The sequence below is a fragment of the Pristiophorus japonicus genome, chromosome 12, assembly GCF_044704955.1.
Source record: "Pristiophorus japonicus isolate sPriJap1 chromosome 12, sPriJap1.hap1, whole genome shotgun sequence".
In the NCBI taxonomy this organism is placed as follows: Eukaryota; Metazoa; Chordata; class Chondrichthyes; family Pristiophoridae; genus Pristiophorus; species Pristiophorus japonicus.
In genome coordinates this window covers 170,311,624-170,333,763 of record NC_091988.1, presented here as the reverse complement: position 1 = coordinate 170,333,763, position 22,140 = coordinate 170,311,624, and the positions used below count along the sequence as shown (strand labels likewise).

The 22,140-nt window shown below is 43.5% G+C and overlaps 1 protein-coding gene across 3 annotated transcripts in view; it reads left to right on the top strand.

The window, feature by feature from the left end:
• The window catches only part of LOC139277549 (enolase-phosphatase E1-like), a 51,286-nt gene that overhangs the window by 14,945 nt on the left and 14,201 nt on the right, over window positions 1–22,140 (top strand). For 2 of the 3 annotated variants that reach the window (XM_070896140.1, XM_070896141.1), the window contains exons 4-9: window positions 91–186; window positions 4,161–4,394; window positions 4,683–4,705; window positions 4,788–4,912; window positions 12,512–14,679; window positions 18,028–18,333. In XM_070896140.1, coding sequence (XP_070752241.1) covers window positions 91–186; window positions 4,161–4,394; window positions 4,683–4,705; window positions 4,788–4,912; window positions 12,512–14,679; window positions 18,028–18,333 — 2,952 coding nt within the window. Of the gene's footprint in view, window positions 1–90; window positions 187–4,160; window positions 4,395–4,682; window positions 4,706–4,787; window positions 4,913–12,511; window positions 14,680–18,027; window positions 18,334–20,756; window positions 21,141–22,140 lie in introns of those variants that run through there. The other variant, XM_070896142.1, reaches the window with a different exon arrangement.

Sequence of the window (22,140 nt, the reverse complement as noted above, 5' to 3'; positions counted from 1 at the left end):
ATTTGTTGCTGAGATCACTGAATATTTAAGTGCATATTGGAAACGTTGAAGTTAAATGTAAAACTTACTTGTGTTCCCTTTGTTTCACAGTCTGAACTTAGTAATGAAGTTGGAACACTTGTTGCAGCCAATGACACAGCTCAAACCTTTATTGCTCATCTGGAAGAAACTAGAAAAAATATTGAGGTAATAATGTATTTAAACTCTCTAGATCATACAACTTTCCTGTCTCTCAGCTCTACTATTATGAGCCTCCAGACTTGAAAATAAAGCAGATAAAATTGCAGTAATCTCCAAAGTTCCAACATGGTTGCCTCACATATTAATCAGTAGAACAGTTGGACGTCCAAATAGACTTTGAATGAGGCCAACCCCCACCCCCCCCCACCCCCAAACCCGGATAAAAGTTGCAGGCAAACTGATATTTTCAATTACTAAAATGAGAGAGTTCAAGCCTTTCAATTACATCATGGGCTAGATCTTGCTGGAAAAATAATCGTGTGTTAACAACACACACCATTATTAATGTGCAAATCAGCCAGAAAGTTCAGTGTATTAAGAGATACGTTGTGAATTGCAAATCTCCAGAACCTGCTGGTCAATTTACGCCGCTCCAACATTTGCTTCGCACAAAAGGCATCTCGCCCTTAGCTGCCCCATTATTGTTAAGAACTTGCTGGATTTACATATTAATTGCCCACTAAACTCGCTGCGGAAAATTAGCGCTGGAACTTATAATGTCATGATCATTGTTAACGCAATGCCAACAAACACCTCTGGTCCACAAAAGAAAATAATTAAACCATTCAATCTCATTCCTGCATGTAGTCAATTGTTCGAGATTTAAAAAATGTCAAATGTCAAATTTTTCAATTTTTACATTTTGTTCTTACTTTTCCTTTCTCTCTTTTCTCTCTCTCTCAATACAATCTTTCTTTCACTCTCATTATTTCTCTGTCTGTACCTGATTTGACTCTAATTCACCCATGCTAATTCATCGTCCTCTATTGTTTCTCTGTTTATTTTGAGCTGATGGGTGCAGGAAAGAGTCTAACTAACAGCACGCACTGCAGGATGTCCCACTCTATCAAAATCTAGCCCAACATATTCCCAACGTAGAAAACAATTTAAAGAGTACAGTGAACACCTTACCAAATTACCGTGCTTTAGATTCATAGATTACAAAGAACTATTTTATTCCAATTTAACATAGGTATAGAAAAAATATGTTTGCCTATTATCTTTTGTTAGAGTTTGTCCTTGCTCTCTTCTGTGTTTTTCCACACCATCCCTCTATCCCAATTTTTGACACCGAGAATAGCTTCTGATTACATATCCTTGCCATCACTAAGACCGCCTACTTCCACCTCTGTAACACCGCCCGACACGATCCCTTCCTCAGCTCATCTGCTACTGAAACCCTCATCCATGCCTTTGTTACCTCAAGCCCTGTCTATTCCAATGCACTCCTGGCCAGCCTTCCATCTTTCACCCTCCATAAACTTAAGCTCATCTAAAACTGTTGCCTGTATCCTAATTCACAACAAGTTCGGTTCACCCATCACACCTATGCTCGCTGACCTACTTTGGCTCCTGGTTAAGCAGCGCCTCAATTTTAAAATTCTTATCCTTGTTTTCAAATCCCTCCATGGCCTCACCCCTCCCTATCTCTGTAACCTCCTCAAGCCTACAACCTTCCGCATCATCTGTGCTCCTCCAATTCTGGCCTCTTGCGCATTCCCAATTTTAATCACTACACTATTGGCAGCGTGCCTTCAGCCCTAAGCTCTGAATTTCCCTCCTTAATGCTCTGTACCTCTCTCTTCTCCTTTAAGACGCTCCTTAAAACCTACCTCTTTGACCAAGCATCTGCCCTAATATCCCCTTATGTGACTTGGTGTCAAATTTTGTTTGGTAACGCTCCTATGAAGCACCTTAGGATGTTTTAATACATTAAAGGGGCTATATAAATGCAAGTTGTTGTTGTTGTAGATGGAGAAAGCATGTGACCTACTCTTATCATCTGTAACCAGCCTCTAGACGATATATGAAAGCAACATAGGACAAATTTCCCTCAGATTGTCCCAACTTGCTCCCATTCACATTTTGTAAAAGATGAACTAAATAAATGTGGGCAAAGAAATTCTTCATATAAGATGTTTTTCCTCGAAATTGTGATCATCAAGTTAAAGTTACATCAGCTTAGACTTTTGTACCATCATTCATCTAACAAAATATCCCAAGGCTTTTCAAGGAGGAGTCAAAGGACAGAGCAAAAAGAGAAAGAGCAGTTAGCCAAAACCTTAACCAGAGTAAGTTTTGAGAATGTTATTTGTCGGTGAGGAGAGAGGGAACAAGCGGCAGGGATTTAGGAAGAGAGTTCCAGAGTGAAGGAAAATGGTGAATGAATTCCACCTGTGGTACAGCAGAGGAAGGTGAGATGCAAAGTAAACCAGAGTTGGAAGAGCAGAGGATGTTAGAGTTGAAGAAGTTTGCAGAGGTCGAGATGAGTACAATTGGAGCATTTTAAAGTTGATGTCGTGAGGGATGGGAGCCAATGGAGGTTGATGAGCACAAAGGTGATAGGAGAGCAGAATGCAATATGAGTGATAAAGTCCTGTGTAAAATAAAGTTTATGTAAGGTATATCTTGGGAGTGTGAGGAGAGTGTGAAAGAAGTAAAGGCCAGGGGTGATTATGGAATGGGTGAGAGTTTTCGTGGCAGTCGAGGTAGAAATGTAGCTGAGCAGTGTCACAAAGTTGAAAGTAGGTGATCTTGATGTTGGACCAGAGTGAATTTTGAATTTTAGCTCAAGACCTAGCAGAAAGGCAATGCAGATGGTGAAGGGGATGAATAAGTGATCAGAGATGACCTTGATTGAGTACTTTGAGACTTCGACAATTCAAGTGACGGCGAGGTCAATGGGATTTGTATGAGGGTGGGTGGAGGAATTATGGTACAGAATTCGAGTAAATGCAGGAAAGAAAATAAACCAAAGAGAGAGCAGGGAAGTTTAGTTGCAGGTTAAAGTCACCGAGGATGGAGGAGTCATTCAGTGCAGAGGCTGAGTGAAAAAACAGGAATGAGATTTTGGCAAGAACATCACTGTGAAGCTTGGGAAGGCAGTATGAGTGTTGCAAAAGAGACCTGATGATGCTTTAATAAAGATATAAAGTATAAGAGGAGTAAGGGGACAGGTGGGTGCAAATGAAAATGAGAGCTGTGCTAGTGCTACAATGGTTTGTTTAGGGCATATGGTGGAACATGTAGGTGAGAGCAGTAGCAGTGAGAGGGAAAGAGTTTCCATGAATGAATTAGGATTTAGGTAGGATACTAATGTATTTGTCCAGGATGAGGTGTTAAACTGGGAGTGGATATTTACAGGGTATACAAAGATTGTAAGAGATCAACTGAAGGAATCTATGGGCACAAAAAAGTGGAAAGAGAGTTAGGGAGTGTGGTGGATTGGAGGTGTGGTGGGAGAAAAGAATGGGGAAATTTGTGCCACTGAAGTTGGGAGTTAGAGAGTAGATTGGCAAGGGAGCTGGAAGGCAGTTTATTTCTGGGACCAAGGATAAGGATATTGGGTTGGAGGTAGACAGGGAAATGTGATGTTGAACAAGATAAGAAAGTTGTCAGAGAGTCATATCTGTAATCCATAACTCTGCTACTTCTCCTTTAACCCATTCTTCCTCCATATAATCCATTGCTCTCTCACCTGTCATCCACTTAACACATTTGTCACATTCTTCCACTTGTAACAAAGACTTCCTTCCTCTCAAGTGTTAGTGCTATTAAGCAAATCTATAATTACCCTCTTTGTAACTAACATACAGATGTATATATGGAAACATATATGTGCTGGTGTAATTTTTTTTAAAACTACAGTTTCAATGATTAGCACAGCTAGAAATGCACTAGCCACATTAAATAGGCAATCCATGCATTTGAATTCTGAGTCTACATTATATCACTAGGTCTCAGCATGGAATCCTACATTAATAAATCTGGACCAATGTAATACTATTTCTCTGTTTCATTTGGCAATATCGACGCTGCCCTTTCCAGCTGGTCTTGGGTTTTGAATTATGACTATCTTAATGAGACTGTATAAATATGCATTGCTCTCATTCTAAAATCTGTTCCATATTTTCTTGCAGGACAATGGTAGAAGCCAAAAACAAATTATGTATGAAAAGTTTGATTCCCTGTTTGCAATTTTGGAAGCAAAAAAGCAGGAGATGATGCAACGAATCACAAGCGAGCAAGATGAGAAAATGAGCCACTGCAAGTCTTTGATACAAACATACGGTGAACGTATACAATCCATGTCTAAGCTTGTAGAATCTGCACTGCAATCAATGGAGGAACCACAAATGGCAGTCTTTCTACAGGTATTCATATTTTTTCACATTTAGTTTTAAAGAAAGAAAAGCACATTTCACAACCCCAGGCCTTCCAAAGTGCTTCACAGCCAATGAAGTCGTTTTTAGAGAGTAGTCACTGTTGTAATGCGTGCAGCAAGTTCCCATAAACGGCAATGTGATAATGACCAGATAATCTGGTTTTGTGATGATGATTAAGGGATAAATATTGGCCAGAAATATAGTCAGCTATCTCATTGTTTTCCTTGCAGGGATTTTCCTCAGCTAATTTTCAATTTCATTATTTTTCGTTTACAGAATGCAAAGATGCTAACGGCAAAGTAAGTATGTACGGCAGTTCTACATTTAACGATTGTAGAAACTAATTTGAACCTAATTAATGAGATTTTTTTGTATAATTAGAATTTCAGATGCAACTAGAGCATCAGAGATTGAAGAGGTGGAGCGTGGTTATGAAAATATGGATCACTACAATTTAGATTTTGAGAAAGAACAGAAATTACTGCAAGCAATTAATTTCCTCAAAGGTAAAGGAACCTTTATACATAAATTTATTCTTCATAGAAATGACCTAAGCCGGAATTTTCACATTGGCATGCGTGAGGGTTTAGGGTTGGGTCGGTGGTTAAAAGCGCAGAAAATGACAGCGTGTCGGGAACCCGCAGAAATCCTGCCGACTTCCACCTTTATCCTGGGCGCGTTTCGAGGCGCGCCATGGACCTGTTCGGGAGAGGCGGGTAACCTCATTTAGGTACTTAACTGCTCGTTTACAGACCATAAGCTGCCTTTTTAACATCGTTTGGACTTTAACTGGTTGCGCATGGGATTCATGCACTTCGAGAACCTCGCCTATGAAGGGAAGCCGGAAGATCAGTGGCCACTGTGCTCGTTCATTAAGTAACAGCTGAAAAAAGCACATCAATACTCACACCTTAATCTTGCTTCCTTGCCTAAGGGAAACGCTCTGGCTGACAATACTTTGTGCAGAGATTTAGCTTTCAGAAGTTTGCAAGTGATTTCTGCAACCTCTGAAACCACTCTCAGCACATTGCTAGACACTGAGTACATTGGAGGATTGTGCCTTTGATCTCCACTTTACCTGCCATCGATTAGATTAGATCGATTGGTCGTCAGATTCGGACCGAGATGAGGCCAAGAACCAACAACGTAAGCAGTAGGAACCGCACCTTCTCACCGATCTGATGCTCCACAGGAGAGAGGGAATCAGCACAGGGGTGCACCGCGCTGGAGGCAATTACCCTAACATAGGCTATATAGGCTGAAGATGAGCTTCCTGGACATGACTGAGCAGCAGTGCTTCAGGAGGCTCAGGCTATCATGTCAGATCATCGCAGACATTCGTAGCTTGCTGGAACAAGACCAGAAGACCTGGAGGACATGCCTTACCAGTGGCTGTCAAAGTCACCACACCCCTCAACTTCTTCGCCTCAGGCTCCTTCCAGGGATTTGCAACAGGCATTTTCAGGATCTCGCAGTCGGCCACCCACCAATGTGAACGATGACATGTTTGACAAGTCAGCCAGTTATGTGAACTTTGCCAATGCTGAAGCCAATGTTACTGAACCAGCGCTCGGCTTTGCGGCTCGGGCTGGCTTTCCACAGGTGCAGGGCGTCATCAAATACACACGAGGCCATCAAGCACCCCCACATCACCCAGGAGTGTTTGTGAATCACAAGGGCTCATCACTGTGCAGCTCGTCTGCAACCATACAAAGATTCCCTGGCAGCTGTCATGTCTCTTTTGTGGTGCGCCAGTCCACCCTCCCTCAGCTCTTCGCACGTCCAAACAGACTTATCAGCTGGCTGCTTGGAGACAAGGACTATCCACTGAAGACATGGTTGATTACACCATTGAAGAGGCCAAGCAATCGGGCCGCAGAGCACTATAATGAAAGCCACATATCCACCAGATATGTCATAGAGCAAGCAATTGGCATGATGAAGATGTGCTTCAGCTGCCTTGACAGATCTGGAGGAGCCCTTCAGGGCGCACCAGCCGAGGTCTCCAGAATCATCATCGTATGCTGCGCGCTGCACAACATAGTGCAGCAGCAAGGATTGGAGCTGCAGGAGGAGTAAGGCGGAGGAACCTGAAGTAGGGTTTGGAGAAGGCATCAGCTGTGGTATGCATTGCTGCCCAGGATGGCCTCGTAATGGCCTGATTTACTTAACTGGCACCAGTGCACCCATATGGCTCCCAAATGCTGTACCAACTCCCCAACCCCCATAACACCACAAAGCAGTCCTCCAATGACCAAGTTAATCCTGTCATCCAAACCCCATTGCTCGAGGTTAAGTAATGTCTCACCATTCATACCAAATGACAAATCCACTTCCCAGGTAGCAGGCAAAAATGGACACGATGGAAAAGTAGTGCAAAAAAAAAATTATGTGCATCATCAATAGAACTGAAACCTAACACTAACATTGTGGCAAACACCCATGTGCATAGCCTTGTGTCTAGGATTGTGTCTTTTTTAGTTTTCGCATGCTTCTACCAGGTGCAACCCCCTTTGGCTTCAGCAGAGGTACAGGCAGGCTGCTCACTTCCCTGCTGCGACTGCTTTGACATGTTTGCCAGACATCCTCTAGGTTTTGCAGTCTGTGAGGGCCCCGCCAAAGACTGCTCCTCCTGCAACCATGCAGGGGCAAACTCGGCCATCGGGATCCGAGGCAGCATGTGGGGCTCTGACTCCCATGTCCCCTGTCACCAGCATCACTATCATGCGCCACCTTCACATCCCAGCCAGCAGGAGCTGGAGAGCGCTTTGCTGCACATCTTCCTTCCTTCCTAGATGGTCCCTCGTATCGAGGGACATCAGTGAAATGATGAGCGCCCCAGTCTAAGTTGGTATTCCTCCTCGAGATGAGGTCAATGACAATCTACAATCTATTGTTCACAGCAAGCATGTTCTCGTTCGACTGGCGCATTAGCTGCCCCATGCAGTTGGCCATCCTTTCCATGGAACAGTACATCGTCCCCATCGCCTGCGAGATGGTGGTGCTCATGATGGAGATGGACTTTTCCATTCTCTGTACAGTCTCACAAATCACAACTGCAAGAGCCTTACACATTTGTTGCTGCTCTTCCAAGATCACCCTCTTTCTCGATGGCCCCCGAGGTTCACTATCTGCATGTAGCTGCGCAGAGCTTGGCACGTCCTGCGCCATCCGGCGAAGAGTCTCCACTGCTGTCCCTGTCTCCACCATCTGCCCTTGCTCACTTGTGATGTGAGAGGCGCCAGGTGACAACACTACTCTATGTCTCGCTAGACCTACCAAGGTGCATGTATCTGTGCCGGTGCTGGCTGCACATGGGTCTGGTGACGGTGCACCCTCAGAGAGTGGAGCTTCTTCTGAGGAGTCGTCTTCCTCTGGCTGGACAGTGAGGGAGGAGGGAGGTGGTGGGACACTTGATGGACCTGTGGGAGAATAAAGAGATGAATTAGAAGTCTTATGATAAGAATGTGCAATGTTATCATTGTGCACATAATGACATTTCACTGGCTACTGACATTAAGTCACCATGAGTGACTGTTGTCTACCATGTGGCTGTATAATATATATTTCTGGCACCAGGTTGCTGGGAGGTCTCCCTCTCTCCATCTCCCCCTGCCAGCAGAATCTCCAGTTCTTTGCCTTTCCCTGTTGTTCTAGGCTCCCTTCTGTGCCCTAATGTGCAAAGTTAAAGCACATGGGATTGGGGGTAGTGTGCTGACATTGATTGAGAACTGGTTGTCAGACAGGAAGCAAAGAGTAGGAGTAAATGGGTACTTTTCAGAATGGCAGGCAGTGACTAGTGGGGTACCGCAAGGTTCTGTGCTGGGGCCCCAGCTGTTTACACTGTACATTAATGATTTAGATGAGGGGATTAAATGTAGTATCTCCAAATTTGCAGATGACACTAAGTTGGGTGGCAGTGTGAGCTGCGAGGAGGATGCTATGAGGCTGCAGAGCGACTTGGATAGGTTAGGTGAGTGGGCAAATGCATGGCAAGGTTCTGTGCTGGGGCCCCAGCTGTTTACACTGTACATTAATGATTTAGATGAGGGGATTAAATGTAGTATCTCCAAATTTGCAGATGACACTAAGTTGGGTGGCAGTGTGAGCTGCGAGGAGGATGCTATGAGGCTGCAGAGTGACTTGGATTGGTTAGGTGAGTGGGCAAATGCATGGCAGATGAAGTATAATATGGATAAATGTGAGGTTATCCACTTTGGTGGTAAAAACAGAGAGACAGACTATTATCTGAATGGTGACAGATTAGGAAAAGGGGAGGTGCAACGAGACCTGGGTGTCATGGTACATCAGTCATTGAAGGTTGGCATGCAGGTAAAGCAGGCGGTTAAGAAAGCAAGTGGCATGTTGGCCTTCATAGCGAGGGGATTTGAGTACAGGGGCAGGGAGGTGTTGCTACAGTTGTACAGGGCCTTGGTGAGGCCACACTTGGAGTATTGTGTGCAGTTTTTGTCTCCTAGCCTGAGGAAGGACATTCTTGCTATTGAGGGAGTGCAGCGAAGGTTCACCAGACTGATTCCCGGGATGGCGGGACTGACCTATCAAGAAAGACTGGATCAACTGGGCTTGTATTCACTGGAGTTCAGAAGAATGAGAGGGGACCTCATAGAAACGTTTAAAATTCTGATGGGTTTAGACAGGTTAGATGCAGGAAGAATGTTCCCAATGTTGGGGAAGTCCAGAACCAGGGTTCACAGTCTAAGGATAAGAGATAAGCCATTTAGGACCGAGATGAGGAGAAACTTCTTCACCCAGAGAGTGGTGAACCTGTGGAATTCTCTACCACAGAAAGTTGTTGAGGCCAATTCACTAAATATATTCAAAAAGGAGTTAGATGAAGTCTTTACTACTAGGGGAATCAAGGGGTATGGCGAGAAAGCAGGAATGGGGTACTGAAGTTGCATGTTCTAGCCTGCACCGCCATTCAATGAGTTCATGGCTGAAGGGCTGAATGGCCTACTCCTGCATCTATTTTCTATGTTTCTATGTTTCTCCTGCAAGGAGGGAAAAGAAGAGAACTTTGAGTGAGAATGATAGAATGAGTGTAAGGAATGGATGGGCTACATCTGTAGAGGGTAACTATGAGAGAATAGAGTGACATTGCCAAATGGCCTCCTTCTGTGGCGTTATTTTGTAGGATTGCATTAAGATGAGGATGAGTGTCATTGGTGGTTAGTCAAATGGGGATGTGAGTAGCACAGAGACTGAGGGGTGGGTGCACCTTGCAAACTAGATCTGTGTGAGGATTGATGTGCAGGAGTAGGCTTGGGAAAGCAGAGTGATGGGATTGGGGTGGCACGCACATCAGCATGTAGTTGAATGTGGCATTGCACTCATCTTTCCTGACTTCATGAGATCATTAAATCTTTTCCGGCACTGGAGCCAGGACCGCCTTACTACATTCCTTCTGCTGACCACCTCTGCGATATCCAGCCATGCCCTCTTGGTGTCTCTGGCTGTTCTTTTGCGCCAATCCCCAAGGAACTGGACCTCCCTGGGTGCTCTGACTCCCTGGACCAGGGAGGAATCAGTGAATCGAGACGCAACCTTCTGTCAGTGTGACTCCATGACCCACACAAATCTCTGATATCGAGCAATTGCCACCTCTCCCAATCACCTTTATGACTCCTCCAACAACCTTCTACTGGGATATGTGCAAGGCTGTTTTAAATATCCACACTGAAAATTAGTCATTGGTGACATCAGCGTACCCACTTCATTTAATTTGGCCTGGAAATGATTATTTCAATTGATGTAATTGAGTTAAATGCGCAGTGCAGAATGCGCTGTTAAAAACTTTAGGATGGTGACCCACTACCCGCACGCTCTCTTGGGTAAAGATTCCGGCCTTAATATCCATCCACGATGTATAAATCAGCTGCCTTATTACCTAATTTAAAATGTTTACATTTTATTTAAAACCATATTAAGTAAAACTAAACTTTTAACTCACAACACAAGATGCACACAAAATAAAATTGGCTTGATCTATTACTGACCAGGTCATTGCACTGATATAGCTTTACAGTGATGACTGAGAATTATTTCCTCCAACTATTTTGTTAATCCACTCTAATGCAGATTGAAATAGCCATGAAGCAGGGTTTAGGATTCCTGCCTGATATTGTGCAGGTCTCTTGACAAGCAATTGGTCATGCTCTAGGAGATTTCACACCTGCTTCTTAATATCTATGTTGGGCTAGACTTTCGGCATCCATCCGCCCATTTACCGCCCATTTTACCACCGAGAAGCTCTTAACCGGCCATATATGTGTTTAAATGGAAACTACCACCCATTTACTGCCCATTTATCGCCAGTGGTAAATTCGGCATTCAATTACCGCCAGTGATGAGCGAAACCGCCCACCCATTTTTGTTTCTCCAATCTGACATCATCGCTCATGTACACCCAGAAGACTGTTTATAATGGAAACTACCACCCAAATACCGCCCAAATTATCGCCGAGCGTTACTTTCGGCAATTCGACCATATTACATAATTCATATATTATACTCAAATAGCATTAAATTACATTAACTTACCGGGGGTTATACATAACTTACCTGGCGCCACAACCGGATCTGTACCACCACGGGTGGCCGAGAAATTATGGACCCCAACGAGGGCTGTGACCCGCTCCTTGAGGTCGGTGAGTTCTGCCAGCTCTGCAGGCCATCCTCCGATGCGCCGATGCTCCGCACGATTGGCAGATATCTTCTTTTACAAAGATGACAAAATTATGGTATAAGCTAATTGCCCAGGTACCATTACAGAACATATAGATAGACATCCACAATTAGCTACCGCCAAACTTTTCATCAATGTCCCATTAACGTCCTATGTTATATGCTAATACAGTTAGGATGCAATTGATGCATGATTAACACATCTACGTTCAGAGAAGCAATATAATAAGATCGTGGATAGGAAGTAATGCGTGATACCCAGCTTACCAAGCTTAATTACTATCTGGCAGATTTACATTTTAATTAATGAGTCAGTGCATGATTAAAGATATTAAAGTTAGTACTTACTCTTGCTTACGCAACCATGTTGTTCCAGCACTTGCGGCACTGGCTCGGCTCCCGATAAACATGGGTGGCCAACAACACCACCTCCGTGATCCCCGCCCACATTCATTGGTAAACATTTGGGGGGGTTCCCACGTCCACCCCGGGTTAATTAGCTCCACCTAGTTTCGACTTCATGGACCAAGGCTGTATTGGCTTCGTCAGAAAAACGCTTTGCCCTTTTTCTCCCTCCCACTGAGCCACCTCACCCACATCGCTCATAACTACTACTTCTATGTCCATATTTTTATTTCAAATATGTTATAAATTTTTTCTAACTTTTAAATCCTCGACTATCTGATGTTTCTCTCCCCACTTGCTCTGCTCTCTGCCTGCTTGTCTTGCTCTCTCTCTCTCTGCCTTCTCTTCCGCGCATGCACAAGTGACCCCTGACCTCCTGAATCGTGGGAAAAATGAAGTACCGAGAAAATACTTTTTTAAATCGCGCATGCGCAGAATGGCCGTTGCTAGGGATGCTGGCCTTGCACGATGGAATAGATCGCTAACGCCCACTTTCTATTGCTACCGCTACTGTACCCCAAAAAAGGGCAAAACTAGTGTTTTTTAAAATGGGCAATATTCCGGCGGTTCTTAAAGATGGGACGACCACTACCACCGTAAATGTCGTCCATGTATGGGTGGTAGCGACCTATGCTGAAAATCTAGCCCTATGTCTTTTGTTAGATTTATTAGAGTATTGCCCATGAAAGTAAATATCAACAGATGTTCATGTGTAATTAATTCTTTATGCACTAATCAATTTAATTTACATTTTTCTTCTTGCCCCTAAAACCATATATTTTTTTAACTGGAGCAAAGGTTCTAGATTTTCATATACTCAAATAATCATAGGTTGATATTGCTTTAAACATCTTAGTAAAACAAATAGAAAGGGCAGAGACCAAATTACTCCTGTAGATAAAAATATGTTACTTTAATAGTTTATTGGACTAAATAAATTGGACTTGTTTTTTTGAATCTTATTAAATGATAATGCAAAGCATCTTGATTTATAGTTGAAGAGGAATCAGAAGAAGGAGTTGAAGAAGATGAGGAGGATGCAGCAGACAAGAAAGAAGACATTGAAGTTGAGACTGGACATTCAGAAGTGTCTTGTTCTGAACCTTCAGATGCTTTAGTTGAAGTCCTTGGAACAGAAAAATCTAAACCTGAATCTTCAGATGTTGTGGTTGAAGTCCCTGCAATAGAAGAACCCACCAATGAACCATCAGGAGCATCAGATAACCTTTCTTCAACTAAAGAGCCCCACACTGAACTTCCATGTGTTGTACTTGCAGTTCCTGAAGAGGAAGAGCCCATTGCTGAGCCTCCAGGCGGAGTGAATGAGGTCCTCAAAGAGGATGAGCCCAATGCTGAGCCTTCCAGTGCTGTGGATAAAGTTCCTGAAGAGGAAGAGCTCAATACTGAGTCTCCAGGTGCTGTGGATGAAGTCCCTGAAGAGGAAGAGCTCAATACTGAGCCTTCCAATGCTGTGAATGAAGTCCCCGAAGAGGAAGAGCCCATTGCTGAGTCTCCAGGTGGAGTGAATGAGGTCCTCAAAGAGGATGAGCCCAATGCTGAGCCTTCCAGTGCTGTGGATAAAGTTCCTGAAGAGGAAGAGCTCAATACTGAGTCTCCAGGTGCTGTGGATGAAGTCCCTGAAGAGGAAGAGCTCAATGCTGAGCCTTCCAGTGCTGTGGATAAAGTTCCTGAAGAGGAAGAGCCCATTGCTGAGTCTCCATATGCTGTGAATGAGGTCCCCAAAGAGAAAGAGCCTAATACTGAGCCTTCCAGTGCTGTGGATGAAGTCCCTGATGAGGAAGAGCGCAACACCGAGTCTCCAGATGCTGTGAATGAGGTCCCCAAAGAGAAAGAGCCCAATACTGAGCCTTCCAGTGCTGTGGATGCAGTTCCTAAAGAGGAAGAGCTCAATACTGAGCCTTCCAATGCTGTGAATGAAGTCCCCGAAGAGGAAGAGCCCATTGCTGAGTCTCTAGGCGGAGTGAGTGAGGTCCTCAAAGAGGATGAGCCCAATGCTGAGCCTTCCAGTGCTGTGGATAAAGTTCCTGAAGAGGAAGAGCTCAATACTGAGTCTCCAGGTGCTGTGGATGCAGTTCCTAAAGAGGAAGAGCCCAATACTGAGCCTTCCAATGCTGTGAATCAGGTCCCCAAAGAGGAAGAGCCCAATGCTGAGTATTCAGGTGCTGTGGATGAGGTCCCCAAAGAGGATGAACCCAATGCTGAACCTTCCAGTGCTGTGGATGAAGTTTCTGAAGAGGAAGAGTCCAATGCTGAGTCTTCACATGCTGTGAATGAAATTCCTGAACCCAAAGAGCCCAATGCTGAGTTTTTTGGTGCTGTGGATGAAGTCCCTAAAGAGGAAGAGCCCAATGCTGAATCTTCCAGTACTGTGGATGAAGTTCCTGAATCCAGAGAACCCAATGCTGAGTTTTTTGGTGCTGTGGATGAAGTTGCTGAAGAGAATAAGCCCAATGCTGAGTCTTTAGATATTCCAGATGCAATTCCTAAAACAGAAGAATCCAATGAAATATCTCTCGATGATATAAATGTAGCTGTGGCTGAAGTACTTGAAAAGGAAGAGCTTAATGCTGAGTCTTCCAATGCCGTGGTTGAAGTCCCTCCAATGGAAGAATCCAATGTTGCATCTCCTTTTGTTAAGGATGGAGGCCCTGCAACAGAGGAATCAAGTGCTGCATCTCTAGATGTTGTAGATGCAATTCCTGAAACAGAAAAATCCAATGCGACATCTCTAGATGTTACAAATGCAGCTTCTAAAATGGAAGAATATAATGCTTCAACTCTAGATACTGGAGTACCAGCAAGAAAAGAATCTATTCCTACAACTCTAGATACCCCGGATCAAATCTCTGTCATAGAAGAATCCATGGCTGAGCCTCCAAGTGTTATAAGTGCAGTATGTACCATGCTAGAATTCAACGCTGCACCTTCAGGTACCGCCAATGCAGTAGCAGATTCCATTATTGCATCTCCAATTTCTGTGTGCGGAGTCTCTGCACTGGGAGAATTGAAAGCTGCATCTCTAAGTGCTGTAGATGGAATCCCTCCAGGCGGAGAGTCTATAATTCCATTAATAGACATTGAAGCTTGTAAATCAGCACACAAAGAAGCTGAAGTTGAGGTGTTTGAAACAATTGTACAACAGGTATGTAATTTTAAATATCCATAGTGTTAACTGAGCAGGTATGACAACCTGTGTTAGAAAGGATGGACCTTGAGTCACCTTGAATGCCAATTTGAAAACTGTTTTTTATGTCATTGTGGATACAGCAATATCTTAACAATCACCAAAGCTTCCACAAACCATGTGCTAACTGGTTACCTTTCTTATATCAGCCCCAACCTAAGTTCCTTTCATGCCTAGCTCTCTCCCATTGGTTGTGTAATTTAAATTTGCTCTATGGTCTTCACGTTTGCATATTGGCTTCCACTCTAGACCAGAGACCCTGACTCACACTTGTCCCTTTTGGCCACCTCTGTGCCTGTTCTGCTCCCTCCTCCTCTTCATTTCATTGAACAGTGCCCCCTTTAATCTCCCCCTTCACCAGCACCATACCGACCTTGATCCCTCTCACCCAACACTACTTGTGAAGCTTGATTTAGGAAAGGTTTAGGGAGTATGGTGAATTCAGAGGAGAGAGGACAAGGGGAGCGGAAATGTAGATTTAAATAACTGAGGATGAAAAGTTGCTCAGAATAGTAGCTGAGAGAGGAAAGGAGGAAAGATATTGAACGTGTTGTCACCTCCAAAATCTGTGCTCATCTGGTCTTCAACTCCATGTTTGAATCTCTCCACCTCTGCTACAGCACTGAAACAGCTCTAATAAAAGTCACTGTGACTATGATCATGGGGAATATTTTTCCTTGTCCTCATCGACCTCTCTGCAGCCTTTGACATGGTCGACCATCCTCCTTCACCACCTGTCCTCTGTTTTCCAGATCAGTGGAGCTACATTCACCTACCTAGCCAATCATAGCCAGGGCATCTCCAACATCTTCCTGCCCCATAACATTATCTTTCAAATCCTTCAAGGATCTATCCTTAGCTCATTTCCTCATCTTCAACCTGCTCCCTGTCGACATCATCTGAAGACATAGGATTAGATTCCACATGTATGCTGATGACACCAACTCTCCACCACCTCCTCCACCCTCTGTAAACTTCAGCTCATTCAAAACTCTGCTGCCCATATCCCAATTTGAACCAAGCCCTATTCACCCATCACTCCTGTCCTTGCTGACCTACATTGGCTCCCAGTTGGAGGGGTTGGTAAACAATGAGACTTTTAAAAGATTGGTGGAACAATTTGTGCTTGAAGGCGGTGAAGATACCAAAAGAGTAGGAGGAGAGACCAAAGTGTGATTTAACAATAAAGGCCATACTCCCAACGAGGCAGTTTATATGGGCAGGTGTTGGAAAGTATAGCCTGGCAGGGAGGCTTTGGTAAGGAACAAGGTGTCACCACCCATGAACCTCATTTCTGTCACTGCAATCATCCACAATAAGGTTATGGCTGGCAAGGGCCTTGTTTTTGAGTGAATGGACATTCTAGAGGGAATTGCAGAGAGGGGAGATGATTGTTGACTGTTGCTGAATCTAACGGGGTAGTGGTGGATGGGGCCAGTGGCACAGGAAGTTGTTTGGTGAGATTAGCTCCCAATGGGTGCACTGGATGGGAAGATCAACATGCAAGAAGGATGGAGCAGTTTTGTTGCTGCTCCTAAGGAAGGATTCCTCGAAAGGCCCTTCAGAGAATGCAGAGAAAAGCACAAAGAGTAGCTTTGAGCTTATTGAAGAGGGATTCAAACCTGGGATGGTGATATAGAGTAGGAAGGCAGTGATGAGTTGGGGTAGGGATTGGCAGCAAAGTACCTTAGAGGAGAGAAATGAAAGATGGCAAGACTGGATGACAGGAAGAGGAAGGGACAGGAGAGAAGGGCCTGAGAGGGTCCAAGAGGAAAAAGTCAGTAATGGCCTAGGTCAGGAGAGGTAGCCAAAATGTGCACATGAATAATTACAGAGAGAATTCAGGTTACATAGGCATGGTAGATATTAGGAGAAATATCTTCTGATTGTAGACAGAGGACATGGAAGAGAGAGTAAAAAAGAGTCCAAAGTTAAAATCCCCATTCCTGTGTTGAGATGAGATTGACGTGCAGGCAGAACTAATGTCTAGGTTCAGTCATAGTTGTGGCGAGGGAGCTGTTTGAGGGGCAAATTATCAGTAGTCATGCTACTGGAGGTTGTCCAGTGGAATCAGCGTCAAGAATGAGTGGAGGATTGACCATAAACATGCAGAGGTTGATCTGGCAGAGGTCTGTAGTGACCTCAGGTAAAAGTAGTGTGCACCAGTGAATCATTTTTAGGTCCAGACTCGATGCTGCAATGCGTGCCTGCAGCAAGAGGCTTGACGATCGCTAGAAATTGATTTTTGGGCCTCACCTGCATTCTGGGGGGGGGGGGGGGGGCGGGGGCGGTAGGGGCCTCTATAGGAAACTTGTCCCATGGGAGAAACCAATTTTGTGCCCCCTGCGTCATTAACAGTGGCCGTCAAGTAAGTTCCAGAAGAGGAATTGGATTGGGCTACGGGAGGATGGGTTGATGGACTTGTGCAGTTGGTGGAGCATCTGTCTCCATACTAGCCTCATCCTCACTGCTACTGAAACAGTTGTTCATGTTCTTGTTACCTCCAAACCTAACTTCTTTAACACCATCCTCAAAGCCTCCCAGACTCTTGATTACATGACCTCCAAATTGTTCAAACTTCGATTGCCCACATCTAATCCTGCATTAAATCCAGCTTGTTCATTTCTTGACTCATGGACCTCCATCAAATACTTTTGTGGCCTTGCTCCACATTATCTCTGTGTAGCCTCCTCCAGCGTTTTGTGTCTTCGGTTTTCTGATTCTGGACTCCCTTGCATCCTTCATCGCTCTCTGCTCCACCATTGGTGGCAAAGACTTCTTAGTCCTACTCTGAAACTCTGTCCCTCAACGCCTCTGTCTTTAAAACCCTACTCAAAACCTAGCTATTCAACTATATAATTGATCATCTCTCTTTTACTTTCACTCGATGTTCATTTCTCCTCAGTGAAGGGCCTTGAGGTATTTTCTATCCTAGAGGTTATTTTTAAAGCTAACTGTTGTTGGCTATACTTCTTATCATTGTTTCTTACAGAAGCTACAGGTATTGATTATTAAAAATATGCTCTCACTTTACATTTTGTCCTTGAGCTAGTCAATTTGCTCCTGTAGTAATACTATCATAAGGAATTATTACGAAAAGCTGCTGTCCAGTTGAATAGAATATGTGTTTTTGATTTGTTGCTCTTCAAATTAAACTTAGAAAAGTTAACAGAGCAGATACTGTTGCTTTATAAAGCCTTCAGATTCTTACTATGTAGTTTTCTTTTAGCTGAAAAGGGTATTATCATAGTGTTGTTGATGACAGCTGATACCTTGCCTTTTACTCTTACATTTGGCCTTGCCAAGGATGATATATTAAGTGGAAGTCATGATGCTGGTGATTTTAAAATGCGACAACAGTTGGCAGTGGTTGACGAAGAAACCAAATTGTACCCAGGTTGGCATAAGTTCGGTTCCTGGCATGTGATTAAGCCCACCGTGTCTGGAACAAGTACCAACCAGAATACCACCTCTCATGATCAGACTGGACCATCGTCAGTGACAGAGAATAAGATGCAGTCAGAGTCCAGCTCTGTTGCAGTTGCTGCAGGCTCACCAGATGCCATGAAAACATCTGACGGTGAAAACAAAGTGCCTTCACCTGTAATGCAGGTCAGTGAAGAAAGATTTTAATATCTGTTCTAAAAGAGTGGCCATCAAACATCATAGGACTGAGGTGGTTTCCCATAGCATCATACATTTCAGTGTCAAGCTCAGGCATTCATGTATAAATGCTTTTTACTTGTTCAATCTGTCTGCATTCCTTGCAGCAAAGAGCACTACTTGATTATGGCTTTCTTTATGGAGCTCAAGAGCATTTGTGGATTAAAAATGTATAGTTCATGAATTGTGTTCTTATTGAATTACTCCTTGTGACAAAATGGCAGATTTTTTTTAACCTGTAGGGGGTACTATTCATTTTGGGTGCTGGCAGAAAAATGACATAACCCCATTCAATTTTCCTTTCCATTACCATCAGTTTTCCACCCGCACCCAAAGTCAAAATTATCCCCATAATGTTCCAGTAATGCTAGATGCAGTGCATGAGGTTAATTCCGAAGGCTACATACAACAATGTTTAACAGTAAGCCAGTTGTTTAAAACCAGTCTGGATTTCAATTAGATTGTCATCAAGATGCAGGTTTGTTAAGGCTCAGACAATAGTAAATTGAAATGTTAATTAGTCATCTAGAAGTAGTGCCATTATGTAGCATCTCAAACATCTTATGCTATAGTAAACATTTTGACAACAGGAGCATAGCCTGGCCATCACTTGAAACAGTCCTGGTCCCATGTCAAAGAGTAGGCTCTTATCTCAGGGCAATAGTTGTAATTGACAGTCATTCTGGAGGCCCTTGAAGAAAGGAGTAGCCATTGTTTGGCTGGACCATGATAGCTTAGTGGACACAGTCCCCCATCTCACAAACCTATGGGGAGATGGTTCACAGAGAGGTTCTCTCTCTCTCTCTCTCACTCAGTTATTGGTGATTTTGCAAGATTGATTGGCTTTATAAATAGAGACATAGAGTACAAAAGCAAGAAAGTTATGCTAAATCTTTATAAAACACTGGTTAGGCCTCAGCTGGAGCATTGCGTCCAATTCTGGGCACCACACTTTAGGAAGGATGTCAAAGCTTTAAAGAGGGTGCAGAGGGGACTTACTAGAATCGCACCAGGGATGAAACACTTCTGTTATGTGGCGAGACTAGAGAAACTGGAGTTAAACATAAGAACATAAGAAATAGAAACAGGAGTAGGCCATACGGCCCCTTGAGCCTGCTTCGCCATTCAATAAGATCATGGCTGATCCGATCATGGACTCAGCTCTACTTCCCTGCCTGCTCCCCATAACCCCTTATCCCCTTATCGTTTAAGAAACTGTCTATTTCTGTCTTAAATTTATTCAATGTCCCAGCTTCCACAGCTCTCTGAGGCAACGATTTCCACAGATTTACAACCCTCTGAGAGAAGAAATTTCTCCTCATTTCAGTTTTAAATGGGCGGCCCCTTATTCTAAGATCATGCCCTCTAGTTCTGGTCTCCCCCATCAGTGGAAACATCCTCTCTGCATCCACCTTGTCAAGCCCCCTCATAATCTTAGACGTTTCGATAAGATCACCTCTCATTCTTCTGAATTCCAATGAGTAGAGGCCCAACCTACTCGACCTTTCCTCATAAGCCAACCCCCTCATCCCTGGAATCAATTTAGTGAACCTTCTCTGAACTGCCTCCAAAGCAAGTATATCCTTTCCCAAATATGGAAACCAAAACTGCATGCAGTATTCCAGGTGTGGCCTCACCAAAACCTTGTATAGCTGTAGCAAGACTTCCCTGCTTTTATACTCCATCCCCTTTGCAATAAAGGCCAAGATACCATTGGCCTTCCTGATCACTTGCTGTACCTGCATACTATCCTTTCGTGTTTCATGCACAAGTACTCCCAGGTCCCACTGTACTGCAGCACTTTGCAATCTTTTTCCATTTAAAAAATAACTTGCTCTTTGATTTTTTTTCTGCCAAAGTGCATGACCTCACACTTTCCAACATTATACTCCATCTGCCAAATTCTTGCCCAATCACTTAGCCTGTCTTATGTCCTTTTGCAGAGTTATTACAGCAGAGGTTAAGGGGAGATTTAATAGAGGTGTTCAAAATCATGAAGAGTTTAGAGTAAATAAGGAACACGTGTTTCCAGTGGCAGAATGGTCGGTAAGCAGAGGACACAGATTTAAGTTAATTGACAAAAGAACCAGAGGTGAGATTAGGAGAATTTGTTACGCTTTGAGTTGTTATGATCTGGAATGTACTGTCTAAAAAGGTGATAGAAGCAGATTCAATAAAAATTTCAAAAAGAAATTGGATAAATACTTGAAGGGGAAAGATTTGCAGGGCTATGAGGAAAGGGCAAGGAAATGGGACTAATTGGATAGCTCTTTCATCTAGCCTGCACAGGCACAATAGGCCAACTGGCTTCCTTCTGTACTGTATCATTTTATGATTCTATACAGTACTGATGAAGTGTTGCACTGCTGCAGGTGCCATATTTTGGATAGGATGTTGAACCGAGATCCTGTCTGCCACCTCAGGTGGATGCAAGAGATACCATGGCAGTATTTGAAGAAGAGCCGGAACATTTCCTTGGTGTCTTTGCCAACATTTATCCTTCAACCAACATCACTAAAACAAATTATTTGGTCATTTATCTCACTGCTGTTTGTGGCACCTTGCTGTGTGTAACTTGGCTGCTGTGTTACCCTACATTACAACAGTGACACACTTTAAAAGTAATTAATTGGCTGTGTTACACTTTGGGACATCTTGACATCATCAAAGGTGCTTTGTAGATGCATGTTCTTTCATATGTTCTCTGTGTTAATCTCTGTATACTGTTCATTCATGTATTTCCTGTAAATAAACCAGTTAATGGTCCAAAGCCTGTGTTTCATCTCAATAGAGTGCTTATTCAGTCCTCTTTCCTTAAAAAAAATCACAAAGTAATATAGTAAGAGAGCAACAGTTTCAAGCAAGAGAGCGTCTTTGGTCCCTCTAACCCCCCTAGTCACAGTATTACTGTGGTGCACTTCTAATAACTTTGAATCCCATTTGTTGACAAGAACCTGTCTAGTTCCTTTTTGAAATTTATTAGGCTTTCTTGATCATCTACTCTTTTAGTAAAAGTTCTTCTTTTGCCATCCTTATGTTGGAAATATGACTCTTATGTTTAAATTCTGTCCAAGGCAGAAAAGAGTCCTTGGATCCAATTAATCCAAACCTTCCATAACTTTAATCACATCTATCATATTCCCTCTCAGTCTTCTCTTTTTAAGAGAGAAAAGACCCATGGTAATTATTCTTTCCTCATACTTTATTCCCTTAAGTTTTGGGATCAAACATGAAGCCCTTCTCTGTACACCCTCCAATAACTGAGTATCCTTTTTGAAATGGGGAAACCAAAGCTGCACGCAATACTCTATATGTGGTCTCACCAGGTCCAAATGCAGTTTTAGATTTACCTCTCTGGATTTATAAGTTATACACCTTGCATCCCAACATTCTGTTTGATTTCTGAACAACTTGGGAAGATTGTATTGATGGTTTTCGTGACCTATCCTCTAAAAAGCCAAGAGATCTCCTACTCTGACAGCTCAAGTACATTCCTATTAACTCTATTCCTCTCCCTGGCAACTGTCTGAGGCTGAACCGGATTGTTCGCAACCTTGGTGTCGTATTTGAGCCCGAGATGAGCTTCCAACCACATATCTGCGCCATCTTCCTAAGTCCGCCTACTTCCACCTCCATTACATCATCCGACTTCGCCCCTTGCCTCAGCTCGTCTGCTGCTGATACCCCCTCATCCATGTCTTTGTTACCTCCAGACTTGACTATTCCAACACACTCCTGGCTGGCCACCCATCCTCC